The following is a 20,090-nucleotide window of genomic DNA, read 5'->3' as shown; positions in this document are numbered from 1 at the left end:
CCGCACCAACGCCTCACGGCCGGCGCCCGGCGGCTCGCCGGTGCTCCGCGCAGCTAGTCGTGGCGGGCAACCGCGGCGCGGTACAGCGTCCAGAGGACTAGAGGAGCGTGGAAAGGGAGGAATCACTGCCTTGCGCGCTTCATCGTGGCCGTGAAGGTCCGACGACCCCCTGAGCTCGGGCTTCCCGGCGCCATCGATGGCATGGCAACCACGCCGTCGTGACCTCAGCGGACAACGAGCTCTCACAGCCGTCCGCGTCTTGCTCATACACAGTACGGTTCAGAGCCCCGGCGGCGTCTGTAGGTCCCGCGAGCGGCCGCGGCCGGATAACGGACGGTGTGGCTGGTGCGCGGCGCCGTCGATTATCTCCCCCGACGAGGTTGGTCAGCGGGCAGCGGCTCAGCTCTGGAGCGGCCGAGGCGCCGAGAGCGTGAGCCAGCGGGAGGGGCTCGCTACCTTGAACTCGAATCTTGACCGTACAACACCGATCCGACAGTTTCAACATGCCCTGGGTGGATGGTATTTCATTTACCGTCCACCCCCGGACGGTAGATGAAACACCGTCGACCCCATGCCGATGGCGACCACGCCGTGCTCACCTCCGCCGCGGGCGTTCATGGTTTCCGCGCAGGAGATAGAGGTCCGAGGGCCCGTAGAGCGCAGCTTGCAAGTCGTGTCCGGTGAGACGGAACGCGCGTCCTCGTGCTCCTGTACGGGCGTGCCCGGCCGGCCGACCGGCGGCTCGCCATCACACACCGGCGGCGTTCACCGCTACGGGTGGACTCCGACGCCACGCAATCCGGCCCGTGCGTCGGCATATGGTCTCGGCGCGGCGAGTTCTCGTCCCCGGCCGTTTTGGAGATCGAACCGTTGCTCCGCCAGGTTGACGCTCCGCCCACGCTCGCCGAGATGGCCCGCATGGTGTGCGTGTCGGGCCCCTAGTTGCCTCTCGTAGTCCCTCACCCGCTCTCTCACGCCAGCCGTCGCTCACAGCTCACGCACTCGCCGATCGACCGAGGAAGAAGATAAACAGTAGCTTGTGCGATGAACGCCCCCGGCGAGTGATCTCGCCTGTATGTTGGCACCGCTTTATTGCAACTAGACCAGAGAGAAATACAGATGGGGAATGGCGCTAATTATAGCTGTGGTAGGGCTCTCCTCCACCACCCGGCTTCCTCGCCATGGCCGCGCCATGCGCTGCGTCGTGCCCGCGCGGTGCGCCCGCTCGCACAACCCGCAGTCGCTCCCAACGGCCGGCGATATTCCCGCCACCACTCCAACCAACACTGATCGAATCCCCCTACACATGCTTGCTCGTTCTACCGCGTCGCCCGAGCCGGCCCGAGCCTGCAACCCATCTGCACCGAGCTCGCCGGTTCGCGACGCGCCAGCGCCCATGGCGCACACACACACACACCGAGCATGCACACGCACACACTAGCTAACCTCACAATGTCAAGCTTAATTTCTAACAGTGCGGCTGTGCGCAACGCGCGGAGAAGATGGATCGGAAGGCGAGCAAGATGCAGTGCATGGTCGCGTTCACAGGGCACCTGGAACCAGAGCTTCGACTACGCCGTCCGGCTGCTCTCCACCTCCAGGTCGCTGTCCACCGAAGCGTTCGTTCCTCTGCCCAACAGGCCGCCGCTTCAGATGCCCACCGTGAGGCAAGCCAAGCGTGAGTGCGAGAGCGACGCTTTCAGATACATGGCGTTTTGGTCGTCAATTCCATAGTCTTGATGCGTTTCGGCCGAATCACATATGTTTTCTTCTGGATGAAACTCTGAATTCAGATTCCAGTCTTGCTATGATGATCTAAAAAATTAAGTCTTAGTCTAATGGTGTTGGCACACAAAGTTTTGGAAATAAACAGCCCATCTACCTCAATCGGTAGAGCACAAGGCTCTTAACCTTGTGGTCGTGGGTTTGAGCCCCACGGTGGACGCCAGCCGAATAGATGAGAGATGAGATAGATTAGAGAGAGAGTATAGGTGGACGCCAGCCGAATAGATGAGAGATGAGATAGATTAGAGAGAGAGTATAAGTAAGTGAATAAATAGTCAAAAGTTCTCTCCTCCAGACCCTAAGGCTCTATTTGTAGGGAGTAGGAGGCGGTATTTGTAGAGAGTAGGAGGCGGTTGTTTATATTTATTTCATTGGTAGGTCAAGTATTAAGAGTAGGTCCCCAAAATTTACAAAAGAGTCCCTAAAATTTACAAACAGATCCCTGTACATTGCCACTAAGTCTCTGTACTTCACAAACAAACCCTTGGACCCCTAACTTATCCTCTTTTACACAAAAGGTTCCTAAGGCTTAGGTGATGACCTATGACGCACCCTCCAGCAGTGCTGAACTTGCACGCTTATCCAGTGCTGGTTTCTCACACCATCGAGGATCCAAGGGCTCGGAACGTCTTTCGCTCCATGATGCCACTCAATCCAACAGCACACAGTTCACTACTCTCACCAGCTTGAATGTTGAAGTGCTCCTCTACTCTCTCTTGGTTTGACATTTTCCTAGTGATATAGCTGGATGGTTTAGTCGTTTCTTCAGACTATATGTGATGCCTAAAGCCCCTGGGCTCCCTATTTAACAAAGGGAAACTTAACAGTTGGTTGCAACAACCATGCAGCAGCTTGATTACCCTGGTCCCACTGAAGACTGCCGTGCCAAGTAAAATGCAGAGACCGCTAGAAATAGTGGCAATGTAATCACAGATATCCACATGCATGCACACAACAAATCAAGGATAAGCATATATATGCCTATATATGGCAGCAAAACCAAACAAACCCCAACTGTCGTGCACACGGGGAGCAGTGATAGAGAGGAGAAGAGAAGAATATTAATTTGTAAATGGTTTCAAACCACATGGCCTAGCACACTCTAGGATTTGGAGACATCTGGAATCCCTTGGAAACAGTCCTCGCTGGTTGAACGAGATGTATCAGACAAGAGTGCATCAGCCTGTAACATATTGCAGGCATGCAGAGGATGAAGTGTTAGGTTTAAGGCTGAAGGTCTGTCTGTTGCTAGGTATTGGTATCTGATTCCAAGCTGCTTGGGTGTAGGATAGCAGCCGAAGGCAGACAGCGGTCCAGGGGAGGCATGGAGGATGCAGCCACGCAGCGTTGCTTCTGCTTGATCGGTTTGCGGAATGACTCCACCCAGATTTGAGTCGATCCGAGTGGAGGAGGAGGGATGATGTTGTCCGATCGTTTTCAGTGTCACACTCAACGAGGATCAGGTTGTGCGGGATGTCTTGCTGACGGACGGGTTGGTCCGTGACGTAACGATTTCGGACGGATCAGATCATTTCGGATTGGTCCGTCCGCCAAACCAAATGCTCTGTTCCTGCATTCCTTGGGGTCAGCTGATCTTGAAATTCCATCGCAAGTTCCTCTTCAATTAACTTAATAAAAAAGTTTCTCCCGTCGTGTAACGGTGGTCCGGTGATTGAGGCCGAGCTACACCTCAAGAAGCAGAACCACGGGGTTCAAGGCGAGCGCAACTTGTTCCAGCAGTTATGATGCATCCGCAGTGATCTGATATCACACAGGTGTTGCGCCGCAGGTATCAGCACAAACTTGTGACCATGGACCGCGAGCTGGAGATGTAACTGTAGAGCATTGGTTCACGATGCCTCCCAATCCGATAGGAGTTCTCACTGCTAGTCTGTCACTAGACCAACTGCTGCCCTCGCAGGCAATGGCCATTTCTTCAGCTTCGAACAACCACATCCCAGTCTCCGTCCGTCTCTCTCTCTCTCTCTCTCTCTCTCTCTCTCTCTCTCTCTCTCTCTCTCTCTCTCTCTCTCTCTCTCTCTCTCTCTCTCTCTATATATATATATATATATATATATACACACACACACACACACACTCTCTCTCTCTCTCCACTCACTTAAAGAGAGATCAATCATGTTTGGTGCAACAACCGCAAGAATCACGTTATGGTGCTGTTCGGATCCATACAGCAAAAGAGCAAAAGGGTAAAATTTTTGCCATTTGCTAAAAGTGGCAAAAATTTTGCCCTTCGAGGTGTTCGGATCCTCCAGAAAAAAATTTGCCCGATGTGTCGGCCTCCGCCCCCGCCGTCCGCCGCCCGGCCTCCGCCCCCCGCCGCGCCTCGGCCTCCGCCCCCCGCCCGCGCCTCGGCCTCCGCCCCCCCCCCCTCCGCCGCCCGGCCTCCGCCCGCCCCCGCCGCCCGCCGCCCGACCCCGCGCGAGATTGGGGGATTCGGGGGCGGAGGCCGGGGCGCGGCGGGGGGCGGAGGCCGAGGCGCGGCGGGGGCGGAGGCCGGGCGGGGGGCGGGGGCGGGGGCGGAGGTCGGGCGGGGGCGGGGGCCGGGCGGAGGTGGCGGAGGCCGGGCGGGGGGCGGAGGCCGGACGGCGGGGGTGGCGGACGGCGGGGGCGGAGGCCGGGCGGCGGATGGCGGAGGCCGAGGCGCGGCGGACAGCGGAGGGGCGGGGGCGGAGGCCGGACGGCGGGGGCGGCGGACGGCGGGGGCGAAGGCCGGGCGGCGGACGGCGGAGGCCGAGGCGCGGCGGACAGCGGAGGGGGCGGAGGCCGAGGCGCGGCGGACGGCGGAGGCCGGGCGGGGGCGGAGGCCGGACGGCGGGGCGGCGGACGGGCGGCGGGGGCGGACGGCGGGCGGCGGGGGCGGACGGCGGGGCGGAGGCCGGGCGGCGGGGGCGGAGGCCGAGGCGCGGCGGACGGCGGAGGCCGGGCGGGGGGCGGAGGCCGGGCGGCGGGGGCGGACGGCGGGGCGGAGGCCGAGGCGCGGCGGACGGCGGAGGCCGGGCGGGGGGCGGAGGCCGGGCGGCGGGGGCGGGGGCCGGGCGGAGGGGGCGGAGGCCGGGCGGCGGGGCGGACGGCGGGGGCGGAGGCCGGGCGGCGGGCGGAGGCCGGGCGGGGGGCGGAGGCCGGGCGGCGGACGGCGGGGGGCGGGCGCGGGGTCGGGCGGCGGCGTCGGAATCTGCTATTTTGCTACCTCCTCTCGCTCTTTCCCTTTCAACGGGTGGTGTTCGGGTGTAAACGGAAAAAAAACGGCAACTATTTTCCCTTTTGCCCTTTTGCGGTTGGATCCGAACAGGGCCTATGTCCTACTACTAGAGGTTACAGACCAAGGTAGCTAAGTTCTCATCAATCCTGTGATCTCACTCCGTCCTACTCCTATCCAAGTGAAATGTTCTGGTCTCCTTGTTGAACCGAACCGGTCAGTGAGCCGTGGGCACACCGTCACTCCTATCGCTGCCAAGGAAGGAACACGTAATAAGCAATTCACCTTCACCATGTAAGCATTCAAGGCAGTAACTAGAGAAGTTTAACCTTGTTTCCCCTAAACTATCGAGAACCAAAACGGAATTGAGGATTGTAAAGGTATGAGAGCCCACAGTATTAATCTGAAAATTGAAGTTGTTTCAGGGGAAGTAAATGAGTATACATGGCTGGCAGGCAAGGAACTGAATTCAATTCATTTGCTCTCATGTTTTTCTTTTCTTAGTTCCATTTCACAATGTATATACACACGCTTGTTGGAGCATATATGCATGTGTCTTTTAAGCATGCTCGGATTCCATCGCCACCCACACGATGCTGTGATGGCGAAAGCGACCATCTTCTTTTTGAAAAATGAATGCGATCATCTTGGGCTCCAGGTCCATTGGCGCGTCTCCTGCTAGGCGTACGCAGCCACATCCGCGTAGCATCTTCGGGCAGGCCAGCACGCATCCTGGAGCCGAGCATCGGTGCCGCAATGCACAAACCAACTCGTTTGCAACGCAACATATCCTCCGGATACTCGCAGCTGTGTTCTCGACGCCTTCCATTCCTACACTTTGCTGGCTGTTCTCCGGTGGCGAACCAAACAGTCTCAACTCTGACAATGGCATGCTCGTTACTCTCTCAGTTCTCAGGCGTTGGCCATTTCCATGTATGCACGCACGCCACGGCTGCTCTTTCCACTCTATTTATTTAAATGTACGGGATTTTAATCAATAATGGCGCTCAGCAACCACACTTATTTTTTACATGCCCATATATAAGCAAACCGCAAAACAGTTTGTTTTTTGTTTGTTTTTTGTAGTTGCATAGTTTGTTTTTTGTGCACTTTTCTTGAACGATTTTGGAGGGGAAATAAAACACCCCTGCCTCTCGACAACAGAAGTTTAGCGTTAACTCTCTGGTTTGAAGAAGTGCATTTAATTTGTTTCCTGGGACCAACAGAACTTTATTTTAGGTGGTAAACCACACTTGCTGTGGCACACCCTGATCTTGCATCACCAGAACCAGCTGAGAAACGAACAGCGAATAAAGGAAAATCATGACAAAGCAAGCCTTGGACAAAGAGTTAATAATATTCTAGAAACCAGAATATGTCCTCATAATAAGTTGATGGAAAGAAGTTTGTTTGTTTTTTACAAATTCAGGTTCTTGGACTCAGAATACGAAAAGTCCTCGCGCGAGAACCTACTTATCAGGCAGCGTTCTCTCCTCCGCCTGTGCGCACGTTCGTTGAGTAGAAGCGCGCTCAACGCAGAAACAAATTTTCCATTTGCATGAAGGCATGAAGCTGATGGAATGATGGAGATCAAGGGAGAACATGATGTCTAGATCCTGGAATCAAAATCCGTTCCATCAATCATTTCCGGTGTTGTTAAAAGACAGATCAGTAGCCTCCACTGCTCAACAGTCTGCAAGGAAGCGAAAAGCTTAGCAGATCGAAGCAGTTCCCGTCACGACCCTCGTCATTACACCACCATGGAGACGTCGCCGTCGCCGGCGGCATTAATTGTCCTTGCTCGCCTTCCTCTCTCGCGGCAACTCCGATGGAGCAGCGCAAGGGTGAGCGCCACCCACGACTGGGATGCCCAAAAGGTCGGCGTCATTTGGCGAGGCGACGGCAAACCCCCGTGGTTTGACGAACGAGCGCCCAGCAGTGGTCCCCACCGACTACAGCCCGATACTTGTTTCAACTCGAATCGGTGCAGCGAGACCTGCCCATGGTTTAATTTGTTCGCCTCCCATGCCATGGATTCACGATGCCTCTCACGCCCAATTCTGTGTAGCTGCAACAACAACCATTGGCCGCATTGTCATCGGAGAAAGAAGTTTACAACATTGCAGACCGGTGAACTCTTGTGATGTTGTGCCTGGTTCCCTACCACCTCCCCGTGAGGAGCCGCAAGGACCTGCTATCTGACTGGCATGGTCGTTGGATCCGGGCAGCAGAGGAGCAGATCGAGCTGCAGATGCACCACCACGGCAGCAGACCACCATAGCTATTATTGAGCAGAGTACGGTGGGTCGGAGGAGAAGGAAGAGAGGAAAAATCGTCCGGCTGCCGCCTTGCTCGAGTCCGCGCGAGCTTCCGGCGGAGCTCTCCGGCGGCGGTGCGGGGCTGGTAAGGAGGGGGACGGCCTGTGGGGCGGCGGCGGCGGTTCCGCGCTCTCCTCAATGCATCCCTGTGCTACCAAAGTAAAATGCGGATGACTAGAAGTGAGGCTTTATCACCTTGATCTGTTGGTGAAATGGATGGATTCTACGGTCTGAACTGCTTTACGCTTACAGTTCAAGTTCAAATTACAGATACCAAGTGGCAGACGATGCCACAAGCGTGATGCAATGTTTGCAACCAAACGGAACGTCGCCCTGTTGCTACAAGATTTTGTCATGTTGCCTCAGCAGCTCCTGAATGAGCGCGACTTGATCAAAGCGAACTCGATTGCTCGACACTCGCGCCCAACAAGCCGTCTGTGAGCTGCTCGCTCGCGCTGGATCGTGAGCAGAAGCGTGCGTGGGTTCAGCGAACAATCCGCGTCCTGTCCCCCTTGGTGCCAAGAAACGACTCCGACAGCAGTTGGCCCAGCTTGCGGCGTCATGGTAGTTCAGCGGGCACTGCGGGCACAAAGCAGGAGAACTCTACAGACGGAAACCACGGTCTTGATTTGCCCGTAGAACAGCGGGACGGTGTGTGCGTGCGTGCTCGGTGAGTGGAAGTGGCGAGCAAGGCGAAAGGATCGGATTTGAGCTGAATTACCCGTTTCACCTCGGACCGGCGCAGGGACACCGGGCATTTTGTTGTAGAAACCCCATGGCGTGGATTCACGATGCCTCCCGTGCTTAGTCGTCCTGTGTAGTAGCTAGAACAGGCATTGGCATCAGTGACAGCAGCTCGGAACATCACGGCGCATAGCTATTCTCATTCAGTTCCAAAGTTTTAGATGCTCTCCACTGGTGACCTCCCAGCTCTTGTTGTGCCCTGGTGATACCACCTCACTCCTTTTCTTTTTGCAAGGGTTACATACTGCTATCTCCCTATTTAAAGCGGGATTAACCACCATGATTTTTGCAACAACGACCACAAGGATTACAGGGTACCGTTCCTGTGTTTTTAAAACGGGAGTCCTTTCCAACTTGAGTGTACTCTCAAGTATCAAACATGTGCTACCCAAGTAAAATTTGGATGCGGCATGTATGAATGGCTAGAGGTAAGACTTATCCGGTAACTTCGTGCGAGAAATTAAAGCGTCGTCTATGTTTACGCCGGCCACACTCTGATTGCTTCATTGGTGAAGGCAGTCACAATACCGGTTGATGATATACCAATAGGTAGTACATAGTCCCTATGTTCTAAAATTTAAAACACTAGATCAAGTTTACCTATTTGACCAAATTTATAGAAAAATACACCAAAACCTACACCATCAATTTAGTTTCATTGAATCTATTATAAAAAACACACCTTGACATTGTATTTGTTAGTATTGTAAATGTCAATATCATTCACAAAAAGTAATGTGAATATATTTTTTATTTAAACTTGGCCAAAGTTATATAATTCGACTTAGGAAGGTAGTACTAAAAAACCTTATATTTCAAAAACAGATGGGATTATATGGAAGGGGGTCCACATTTGAGAAACAAAAGACGATATATAATCAATCAAACAATGTAAAGATGTACTAGCATGTGTACAATGTTACTGCCCGCATGTGATTTGCAGCTGCTACATGAAGAGATCTAAGCGTATTATTAGAACCAAAGTTGGCCAGAAGGGGTAGACAATAAGCACACCACTATTCGATGACTCTACGATGCGCCGTGGCGCCGAACGCGGAACGCATGCACAGCGACAGAAACTCCAGCACGCGGTCCTGCTGGTGAGTGGTGACTACTACCGATCCACTTGTAGCAAGCATAGGGAAGAAGGGAAGCTTCAAACCACGACCACAGATATCCTGCTCTGAATTACCCATTGAACCATTGAGAGATGTGGATGTGACCCCTGTGCAGTGCCAAGATGCATCGGCGCATCACGAGCTGGTCGATCTTCCCATGCCACGGGAGAAATTTTCCACAAGCAATGTCCATGGACTCTTTGACCTTGTTGCTGGATCCGAGGCACACGCCCACGCAGGCCTCATTTTTTATCACTTTGGGGTCGACATCATGGACCAGGCCTGTGCGGTTACTTCACGATGCTTCCCGCTCCTACAGCTACGACTCGTATAATTCTGTCATAAAATATGGCAATGATGCATTGTCACGAACTGTTACAAAGAGTTCAAGAAACTTTGCACCACAACACCATACATTTCTGTGGCTATATAATGTCCTCTCTCTTATGTCAGTGGTGGTTGTAACTTCTGCTCCTTTCTCCTTTTCTTTTGTCTGGATTGACACCTCACTATTAAAGGGAATTGGTGTGTCTGGTGGGTAGCATATAAGGACCATGTTATGTTGTGTCATAGTTTTTACACCCAATCACTCTTCTACTCTGCTACGGAACCAACAGTACAGCTGAGACACGAACAGTGGATACAGGAAGCCAATGGCAAAAGTAAGCCGTCCATAAAGATTATAACATTTGGACATCAAGATAAGTTCTCACAAAAAAATTCTCGGTACATGATAAAAGAGAACCAAGCACCATTTTTTTATTAACATACTGTTCCACGAGACCAGAGCCAAAAAGGGGTAAGGAAAAGACGTTGAGGAATACGCGGTGCCTTGCTCTCCACCTCTACTAAAGACACCTCAAGCATATATATTTACACATGAAAATAGCAGTCCCATGAATAATGATACAATTCCAGATGAATAATAATTACCACACCTATCTCTATTTTCTTTTAAAAGAAAAAATATCTACCTACTCGCCCATAGTAAAAAAAGATGTGAACAAATAAGCAGAGGTTATGCTTCCCTAAAGGACTCTGGGATGATGAGGGCATAATTCACAGGAGAAATGTCTGAACTGCTGTACCATCCATCTTATTCTCACCTCCTAATCTCCTATTCGGATCTGTCCAATGACTACCCCGGAAGAGAAGCTGGATCTTCCAAGTAGCCAGGATACATGAGACAGCATAATCGTAACCTTAATACCAAAAAGTGTCCCCGTGATTAACCCACTGCACAAAATCGTCAGGTAACTTCTGAGCCTGAATTTCAGCAACTTGGTTTTCCTGAAAAGCACCACCACCAAAAAAAAAAGATACATTTAATGTTTTGATAAAAATGCACCAAAATGCTGAGAAGCGGTTGTTTTATAGACAATAAGGATTTTTGGGCCATATCCTCACCATGATTTCAGGAGTTATGCCACTAATTACATTCTCAGTCGATAGGTTCGCATCTGGCGTGCTAGTTGCAACAGACCTGTTCAAGCACAATTGACCGAAAAACAGTGAGGAAAGAATAGTGTTCTGTTGAGCAGCAGCAATAAGCGAATATTGGAGGAAAAAATGGAGCATGGAAACAAAACATATCCAGAGTCAGGATATAAGATTTAATCAAATGGTACTGAAAAAGATTATACAGATCTGTGATTAGTAGTACAGGGCTAGCTATGTGATTGCAAGAGCAAGGAAACTTTTTATGCAAGTGGAGCTAAACACTACATAAATAATAGCACAGATAAGTTATAATTATTTTCTCCTTTCCCCCAGTCAGTTTTCCTAGCTCAGATCTCAAGAGAAAGAAAGGTACATACAACATAACAAAGAAAACTTTCCGCTGAAGACTATGATGGTAATTGTGCATGAGAGATTAAAATTATTGAAGCTAAAGCAAAAAAAAATGAAAAGTTGACCTTTCATCACTTGAGTTGCCTGAAGTAGAGAGCCATTCAAGATCCAGGAAGTTTGAATCACCAGAATCATTGTCAGGATCAGCTCTTGGGACATGAAGTATATCAGAGGCTGTGGGAGTATACCTAAAACAAATTTTAGAGAACAAAGAAGCTGCCATAAGTAAACAGGAAATCTCATTATATGAATTCTAAAACACCACATTCTCACAATCTTGTGGTAAATTATTCTACTATCTGTAAAGAAGATACATGAAATCAAAAGCCTAAAGAAGCGTAAACTGACCTTAGGTGTGATACCCCACTTTCATAGCCTGATGAAACTTCATTTTCGTGAATTGAATCAGATTCCAAATTTGGAACTTGTAACCCACTCTGAACATCAGGCAGTGATGCACTCAACGGTTCATTATGGCAATGACCAGAGCCAGATATAGAAGCACCGCTTTCATGAAGAATACTGCCATCTGATCTTATTCTTTTCAATGTACTGTGACATTAAAATAAACAGTCAATGATAAGAAGGATGCTGCTAAGTTACAACGTGCATGCTTCATTTAAAGGTTCAAACTTTGTGTTCTCTTCAATTGTGCTAAGGGGTCCTAGTGTCTCATGGTGTTCATCCTAGTGTTCAGCATAAATAGACACAATGCTGCAAATTCAAAAACATTATGCAAGATATTTATCAAAATAAAATTACACCTCAGCTATACTGAAAAACAGTATAACCTCCAACCAGTCACTGTATTTTTAGTTACTGCAAAGCAGTACCAAGCCTTTATCATGATACTCAATTGCAGCTTGGATGGTTGCAAAGTTAAAACACCCTTGTGTGTTCTTTAGTAGCGTAGCATTGTCAGCTAAATAGCTAATTCAAATCAATACAGGAGGATACTTCATGTGCCATTGAAAAGATATAGACTTTTCGGTATATCAACTAAGCTTGCCAAAGGAGGCCTTAATCTATCCTTACTGTGATGAAAAGAATGTACAAAATGGCCAACATGTAATTGGATCAGAAAATGGAATATCACAGTCTTAAGTAGGATTAACTGTAAAGGAAATGTCTTAGAAATGTCTTAGTAATATGGGTCCCCTGTACCTCTAGCTTTTATTTTATCAAGTTCAATTCACAGAAGGACTTCAATGCCATTTCTATTGATTAGGGACTGAAGCCAGCCTTTTTCTCAAAAAAAAAGGTAACTCGGCAACAGAGCAACAGCTCAGACAATTTGTAATGTTTCCTTTTAAGAAAAATAACATGAAGGTTTTCAATGGCATGTAATGAATTAACGAAGATATAATTTCTTTAATTTTATAATGAAAACAGAACATTGAAATTCTGCTTGCAGTTACTTCACATATATATTCAGTACAGCATGAAGAAATACTCCAACATCATTAAAGAAAAGTACAACCTGAAGAAAAATATTGGATCTAGTTCATTGAATACAAACGCCTCTAGAAAAACCTAGTTTCACTGTACATCAGTGTAGGCATATATTCCGAAATGTATAGGCCGCAAAACACATGAAAAGGCATTACCAGAACAATAGAACACAAATACGAGCCACTTGTGTACAGTCACCGTGCACCACTACACTTTGGGCTTAAGAAGTATAACATCAGACGCCTTTAAGTACAACAAATGAATTACAGCTTAATGGATGCCCTTGCAATTATCTCGAAACATGAGAAAATTTAACAACTGATGTATTATGTTGTTAGACATATTTTTAAGTTACCTTGTGTGGTCATCAGAAAGTTCATTGTTATGCTCCCCGGAAGATGATTCTAGCTCCCACAGTGCAGGTTTTCCCTGCTGCGGCTGGAAGTATCCTAAAAATCTACAAGAAGGGGAGCACCAAGTGATAAATAAAACAAACCCATCAAAACACCGTTGAAGCCCACAATATAACACATCAATAAACGGAAAGAAACTGCTCTTAACAAATATTGATATACCCAGTAAACATACAAGTTTATGGCAGCCTGTTTGTTAGCATCTATACAGGTGTTGCTGTAGTGCCGTTGTAGTGTCCTGAAGAACTCTTGTGACTGAATAAAAAGCTTCAAGTGACCTCTCTTTGCAGAGAATATCTTCAGAAGAACACACCAAAGAAAAAATTAGAGCAAGCTGAAACCAAACAGCTAAATATGAAGCAGCACATATGATAGAGGTAAAAGGACGACTTGCCACAAAGCATTGCAGATACATTTTCATTAGAGGAAGAGTAGCTTTGCTAGTTGGAAAGATGGGATTAAAATTAAATGGGCCCTTTTGTTTTAGCTTGATCATTGAACTGCTGGGTTATTAGGAGATTTGAACGATAAAAAGATGCCATTATTTATGCATTACCTTTTCCCCTTTGCATATAGATTTATGTCAGTACCATGGTTAGTCTTCATCAAGGTTTAGAGAACAGCTATGCTTTTAAAAACTGTAGGACAACTATACTATGTGCTTTCAACTTAGTGGCACCATCCATAAGTTCCGATTTTATATTCCTCCCAGGAACAGCTGCCTTGGCCCACGAGAACAGTTTGTGTCTGGCATCTTGGAAGTCTGTTTATGGTCCAAATTACAAATGTCCATTAAGTAGACAGGGCTCTAGTGCCACATCCTATTTTTTCCCCTTACAGAAGATAGTAACTCGATTTTTCAATACAAACAATGGTATCAAAACAAGCAAACTCATCCATGACTGGCTCTAGTATATGCTGGAAAAGTTCGTATCGAAGAATAAAGAACAGAGCAAGCATCTTTGTATGGTCACGTCTTATAATGCAACTTAAGCTAATGAATTGACCAATTCTAAAAACTCCAAACCAGATGTTGTATCCCCTTCCTGCCATTACAACCAAAGAAATGCCTCAAAATTACCTTGTTGTGAGCAGCTGAACCACTATACTGTACAGCAAGTGTGTCACCCATCCTCTCATAAAAGTGCATCAAGTGATGGGCCAAGGGAGCCTCTAAACCTAGCTCTGGAGATTCTATAGCACCAAGCGCATGCAGCTGATGTCCAAGAGCAGCTAAACCATACGCATACTGAGCAACATTTGTTCGATCCAAACAATCAATACAGTTTGTCCGCAAGACACCTTTTTGGAATTTTGGTGGTTTTAGTGGTGGCAGTTCACTATTCTCAACTTTGTCTTCTGCAGTTGCGTTACCAGAGGAATCAGAGCTGCCAGAGATATCCTCTTGGGATATATCACCAACAATCTCAGAACACTCTGTGTTGTCACTATTGCTGTTGTCATCACATAAATATGGTTCAAGACCACTCCTATAAGGCACGAATGAAAGAAACAAATTAAATTTTCAAAGAACAGTAGTACCAATTCTTGAGGTGGCTTATAACAGAGAGTGAACAAGCTAGTACTCGGGAAAGGTCTTACAATAGAGTGGACCAGTGTGCAGCAGTCTCTGAACTTGGTGCAACTTGACAATAAAAAAACTCGGTTAAGCTCAGAGCCCGAAATGCCACTTTCAGCAGAACATCAAGCACATTTGTAGGTTTGCTGAAATAGAATACTTCAATAAAACACACAACAAGACAATGACAGATAGGAAATGAACGAGAAACATAACAATGAATACCCTTGAGAATTTTTATGAAGATCCCAGTGCAAGAACCTCAGATGATCCTCCTCTGATAAGCTCTTATTTATTATCTTGATTGCCTTATCAAATTCACGGCGAAGTATAGACTCTCGCCTCTCACGTGTCTTCCAAGTAAACAACAAAGACAGCCACAACAGCAGCGTACATTAAATTATCATTCATGTGAAGATATAATGACAAGATGCTGCTACTCCAGAATAAGATGGTAAACTCACCTTAATCAAGTTTAAGATAATGATAGGGTTTCCATATCTTGTTCTAAGATTTTCAAAGTGAAGCTTGGTAGCTTCATAATCGTCGTCCATCTCATGCACTAACAAAATGGTAAACTTTTACTAGCAAAGTTGGTGAAAAGTGACAGATGTGTCATAGAAAGGTTTCGGAACTTACATATTATATTAGGTTTAAGATTCAATTTTGATGTCTCCTGTGACCAGAAAAGTGGGATTGAACCCCGGTTCTGCACAACAGAACTTACTTCACTAGGTCCAGGCACAGCTTCATATACAATTTGCTCAGTTTCAACGTCATTTGCTACTCTGCCTTTCTCATTCACCCCCCTTTTCAAATATCTGCTCATTATTCATTAAAGTAAGCCCAAACATCAGGCTAAAGTAAGAGAGACAATTTTATTTAACCAATACTAAGTTTCAAGCACAAACCTGGTTCCAGCATAATGCCTCGAGCGTCTAGCAATGAGTGTGAGCATGATATCCTTCCCAGATATTGAGAATTTATCCTTCAAACATGACAACAGGCCCATTTTTTAGTATTCAGAAGCAGAATGTGAGAACAATATTTGAAATGATTGGGGTACAGAAACAGAGGGAAGAAACAAATGCTAGGGAATGTGATTCTGTTAGACAGGACAACCAGATGTAACCCAGTCACAGCTGGTTATTGTAGCACCTCTCTTTTGGAATAAAAGCATTTCTAGTATCTTCTCAATACAAGTGACTATCTGATTCAAAGGAAACTTATTTATCAAGCATGTACCTGCTTAAAGAAACCATGGACCAGTGCAACGGTCCACAAAGTATTTCTGAGACAGTTACGGATCCGACGAGTCAGAAACTCGTTCCAGACAAACATTGTCTCATATAAGGTCCATCCTTCCTGATGTGGGTCACTCAAGTTCTTCTGAAGACTTCTCATGATGTGGTATGAATAACTGAAGAAGAAATCCTTCCTAAGATCAAGTGTGCTCAAGATCTTCTTGTATCTGCAGGATTACAGAAATAGATATGTTATCATAAAGAACTGCACTAATCCAGTGTCAGCGGAAGAAAACTGGAGAATGAATGTTCAGAATTTGTTTTATTTGGTTCATGAAATAGTGTTATACATAGATAGCTGTAGATCTGGAGAAATTACATTAAAAAAGAAATAAGCTGCCTTTTGAAGAAGTTGATCGCATGGATCCTTCATTACTTGGTGCATTTAAGGGCACAGTGTACAACGGAGCTATTGGAGCTCATAAAGTTCTTAACAACACAAGACAAAAGTTTTCTAGTGCCAAGTTGAGTTAAGAAAAAGGGTAAAATAAATAAGCTTGCAAATGATGGCCTCCACAGATTTATTTTCGCACATTGTTTTTTCATCGATTGGTCCAACCATTTTAAGTTAATGAAGAAAATAGTTATACAGCATTGGTACTTTGATACTAAAGTGAGGGCAACACAAACCTGTTCTCATCCTTGGAGCTTTGAAAGGTAGATCTTGTCTTAGAATTTGCTAATTCAACCATTGCAGTCCTAGTCACCTGGTACACTGGATGAGCAAAGATTTCCCCAATTCTTTTCTGCTCGGTAATAATTAGCATGTAATATGGCCCAAGGAACTTGATGAAACCTGGCAAGAAAATTTATCATCAAATGTATATATACAGACTATTTGTTTCTCTGTTCGTAAAACAATCAAGGAAAATTTACCAATAATGCCGTAAAACTTTGTAACAAATTTTACTCCGCCAGTTGACCTGTGTTCTTCATCAAGACCTCTCAACAAGTCATGATGTTCACTGTCACTATATACAGTAGAACACTCATCTATCACAAGTTCTGATGGCTCTGATCTATCAATCTTGAGTAATCTCCAAAGTGTTTTGTCAGAGTTAGTTCCAAGAATATAAAGTCTCTGCAAAGCAAAACATACTTAGTACTAGTGTCAAATGTGATAAGGAAGTACATTGGTTGTTGAGCAGATAAATTAACCAATTCCATCAACAGTTTGAATATTGATTTGCAAATACGGTGACCAACATGTGATTACAGGTGGAATGTTAAAAAAAAGAACAGGGAGAAGTTTCACCAAACTCTTAAGCCTTAGAAGTTTTTTTCTCTTTCCCACTTGATTCTGTCCAGTACCACATCAACAATGTCCTTAGTGAACTAATCATAGTTTAGTACTATGTATGTATTATTGCTAATGGGCTTACAAGGCATATATATGCAGATGTGATCAGAAGTAAAAACTAGCATGCTTTGTCCACAACTTTGGAAACAGATGATCTATTATGCTAGCAATAAAGTTATCATGGTGCGCCAGGCAGATTCTAACATATGAAGTAGGGATAATTTTGTTTTACCATCAAATAAATTGTTAAATCAAACGGTTTATATTTCAGCGGATCAGAGTACCATGTGAAATCCGTTCCATACACACAACTAGCACAAAAACAAGCAAAGGTTCCGTATGATAACCATTTCCACGACAAGTTGCCATACCATGCGTGAGAAAAGGCATTCAAATTAATTCACGAAGACTGAAGGTTGAAGCTATAGTCTAATCACAACGGCGGATGGTATGGAAACAGCATAGCTTCGCAGCGATGCTACAACACAATTTGACTCGAAAACACTAGGCAAGAATCGATGAGAAATAGCAGTTCCCAACGACACGAATATCTAGAATTCATAAGTACTCTAGGCCTCTGGTCCAACCCGAATCAACCGATCCGGAGGCCCGAATACTTCCCTCAGCACGCAACAGTAACGGCAAAGCAGCTGCTGCTGCAAACCACGAGCTGAACCAGCGCATTGGTAGACTTACCGACTCGCTCTCGTACAGCTCGAAGCTCTGCAGGCATGTGGCCTCGGCCTCCTGCTCCATCGCTGCCGCCGACGCCGCCGTCATGGCCGGCCCCGGCCGGATCGCCCGCTCGCGCCACCTCAGGCCCCGCCACCGCCGGATCCCCGACGCGCCGCCCCTGGACGGAACCCTAGATCCCCCGCCGGCAGCTTGAGGTAGAGCATTCCCCGCGGCACCCCCGGCGAATCAGAGCAGCTCCCGCGCCGGCTCTGAACCCCCCGCGCAAACCGCGCCCCCGCCTCGGGGCCAAAGGATCCGGGCCTCGGACCGCGTCCCAGGAAGCTTCTAGCGCAGGGGAGCTCGTGGGAGGCCGAGGCGGTGGTGGAGGCGAGGAGAATTCCGCGAGGTGAAGGAATCCGTGAGCCGGAGGCGGAGGGGTGGGAAGCAGGAGGAGGAGGAGGTTGCGGCGAATACAGCTGCTGGACAGCCAGCAGAGGTAGGCCTGTTACGGCGTTGCGTTTTGTTCCCCGTTTAAATTTGGTTGGAATCCGTTTCCCCTTGTGCCCTGCGGGGACGGTAACACCTACTACCAGATAGGCACCGGCGAGATGGGTGAGGCATCTTTGGAAGGTGACATTACCGTGGCAGGCTGCGTGATGGTGATGAGAAATGTGGTTCGGGGCAATTTGAGTGGTACAGGTCAATTTTTCATGCAGAAGCTTTGTTTTCACATCTGTAATTATTTGCTCTATCCTGACAAGGGAAAAGGTTGCTTTTTACAGTGATCTTAAGGAAGGTGTAACTAGCTGTTAATTGGCTAGTGAAGACCAGTGTTAGCTACTGATCATCTCCAAGAAAATGTGTTTGCTTAGGGACCACGTTTTGTGTTGTAAGGAAAGAAAAAGTTTTAGCAAATTGGGGATTCAATGGACTGTCTTTGTTATTCAATAAATTAGTCCGGAGGCTTGAGAAGCACAGCAGTGCCGAACGCAAGGAATATATGCTAATATGCTGTAGCGTTTTATCCTGAATTAGCTTTAGCTAGCACCTCTAATACCAAAATGAATAGTACGCATATCCCCGGTCACAAATTCATACGTGTTTTACCACTCCAACACGCTGTTACAAGCTACACTGCACGAGATTGCTTGGATGATCTGTCCACGAGTCACGATATCCACCTCAATTCTCACATAGTTTTCATGACATGTCACAGCAACGTATCCCGGGCCAAAAAAAAAATGTATCGTGCCAATCACCGGCAGGTGAGAGCTCAATACCATGCCACTAGTCGTACCATGTATTTTATGCCACCGGTCACAACTCACGACTCATATTGTCCCATTAACAATGCAACCAAGAGCTCCCTGCACGAAGGAATTCATGCTTGACAAGTCATGGCCGGGTCAACTTGGCGGGTGGAGGGGCCGGGTCCGCGCAGGTTGACCGGCAGACGTGGCGCGATCCGGTTGGGCTCCTCGGGGTTTGCGTGTCGGGGGCGCCTCAATCATTGGGCACCCGCCGATCCGCACGTTGCTCTGTTGCGCCACAGACTTTGGAGCCTTCCGTAGGGCCGGCCACCCCCGCCCAAAAGGAGCACAGCCTTTTTGCCGTTGGATACAACCTGTATTTTTATTTTGCCAAACCAACCACAGGGCCAGCTACTTCTCGTGTTTTCCTTTTGCCGGGAGATACGACCTAGGTGATTAATTGGTTTGCGGAATAAAAGAAAGAGTGTGAAATAGCAAGTGTTTGAGAAACCCAAAGACTTTGCGGTGACATCAACACGAAAACGCTTGTGGTAGCAACAAGACCACCATTATTGGTATGTCATTATCTGCAGCAATTTATAAATACCGCGCCGAGCGGCATAGTACATTGTACATGAAGTCCATCCTACAGACGGACACAATAGGTAGTTAGATATTTCTCGAATGTTTGGTTGGGGCAAGCGCTTGCGTGCGTTATTGTTGATCTCCTGAACAACAATCGTAACCACTCTACTGTCTAGTTTATAAAGCTTTCCTTGCTCAAATAAGAAAGATATTTCTCAAAGGTCTGAAAGCTTACTTCATTTCGCACATATGCTCCACGTAGTTCACATCCCCACGAGTTTAACAACAATAATTTTGAAATGATCACGCGATCCCCGCTGGACTACCCACATCAATCTTTCTTTTGTTCAAGTTGGCACAGCTCACATCCGTTCGTGACCCGGTAATAGTTAAAATTACTCTAATATATATAACCCGTCGGTTTCGGCGATCAGCGACGGCAGAGAGCTGAAGGCGAACGATCAAGGAGAACGGGCGGGCAGGGCGCCGGCCGGCCGGA

The 20,090-nt window shown here is 47.5% G+C and overlaps 1 protein-coding gene and 1 non-coding gene across 2 annotated transcripts; one reads left to right on the top strand and one right to left on the bottom strand.

The window, feature by feature from the left end:
• Positions 1-1,872: 1,872 nt before the first annotated feature.
• Positions 1,873-1,945, top strand: TRNAK-CUU. Its single transcript has one exon. It is a non-coding gene; the product is annotated as a tRNA-Lys (tRNA).
• A 7,968-nt stretch (positions 1,946-9,913) lies between these two features.
• Positions 9,914-18,291, bottom strand: LOC112888802 (phosphoinositide phosphatase SAC2-like). The gene is made up of 16 exons (XM_025955139.1): positions 17,778-18,291; positions 16,658-16,862; positions 16,412-16,577; positions 15,723-15,948; positions 15,389-15,465; positions 15,117-15,298; positions 14,942-15,039; positions 14,703-14,830; positions 14,501-14,623; positions 13,980-14,388; positions 13,074-13,195; positions 12,841-12,942; positions 11,382-11,585; positions 11,099-11,221; positions 10,590-10,665; positions 9,914-10,472 (listed from the first exon to the last, which is right to left on the bottom strand). The coding sequence occupies exons 1-16, from the start codon at positions 17,859-17,861 to the stop codon at positions 10,386-10,388; spliced, it is 2,412 nt and encodes an 803-aa protein (XP_025810924.1). The 5' UTR covers positions 17,862-18,291; the 3' UTR covers positions 9,914-10,385.
• Positions 18,292-20,090: the final 1,799 nt, after the last annotated feature.

This window comes from Panicum hallii, chromosome 1 (genome assembly GCF_002211085.1).
Source record: "Panicum hallii strain FIL2 chromosome 1, PHallii_v3.1, whole genome shotgun sequence".
Classification (NCBI taxonomy): Eukaryota; Viridiplantae; Streptophyta; class Magnoliopsida; order Poales; family Poaceae; genus Panicum; species Panicum hallii.
This window is presented reverse-complemented; position numbering and strand designations above follow the sequence as displayed.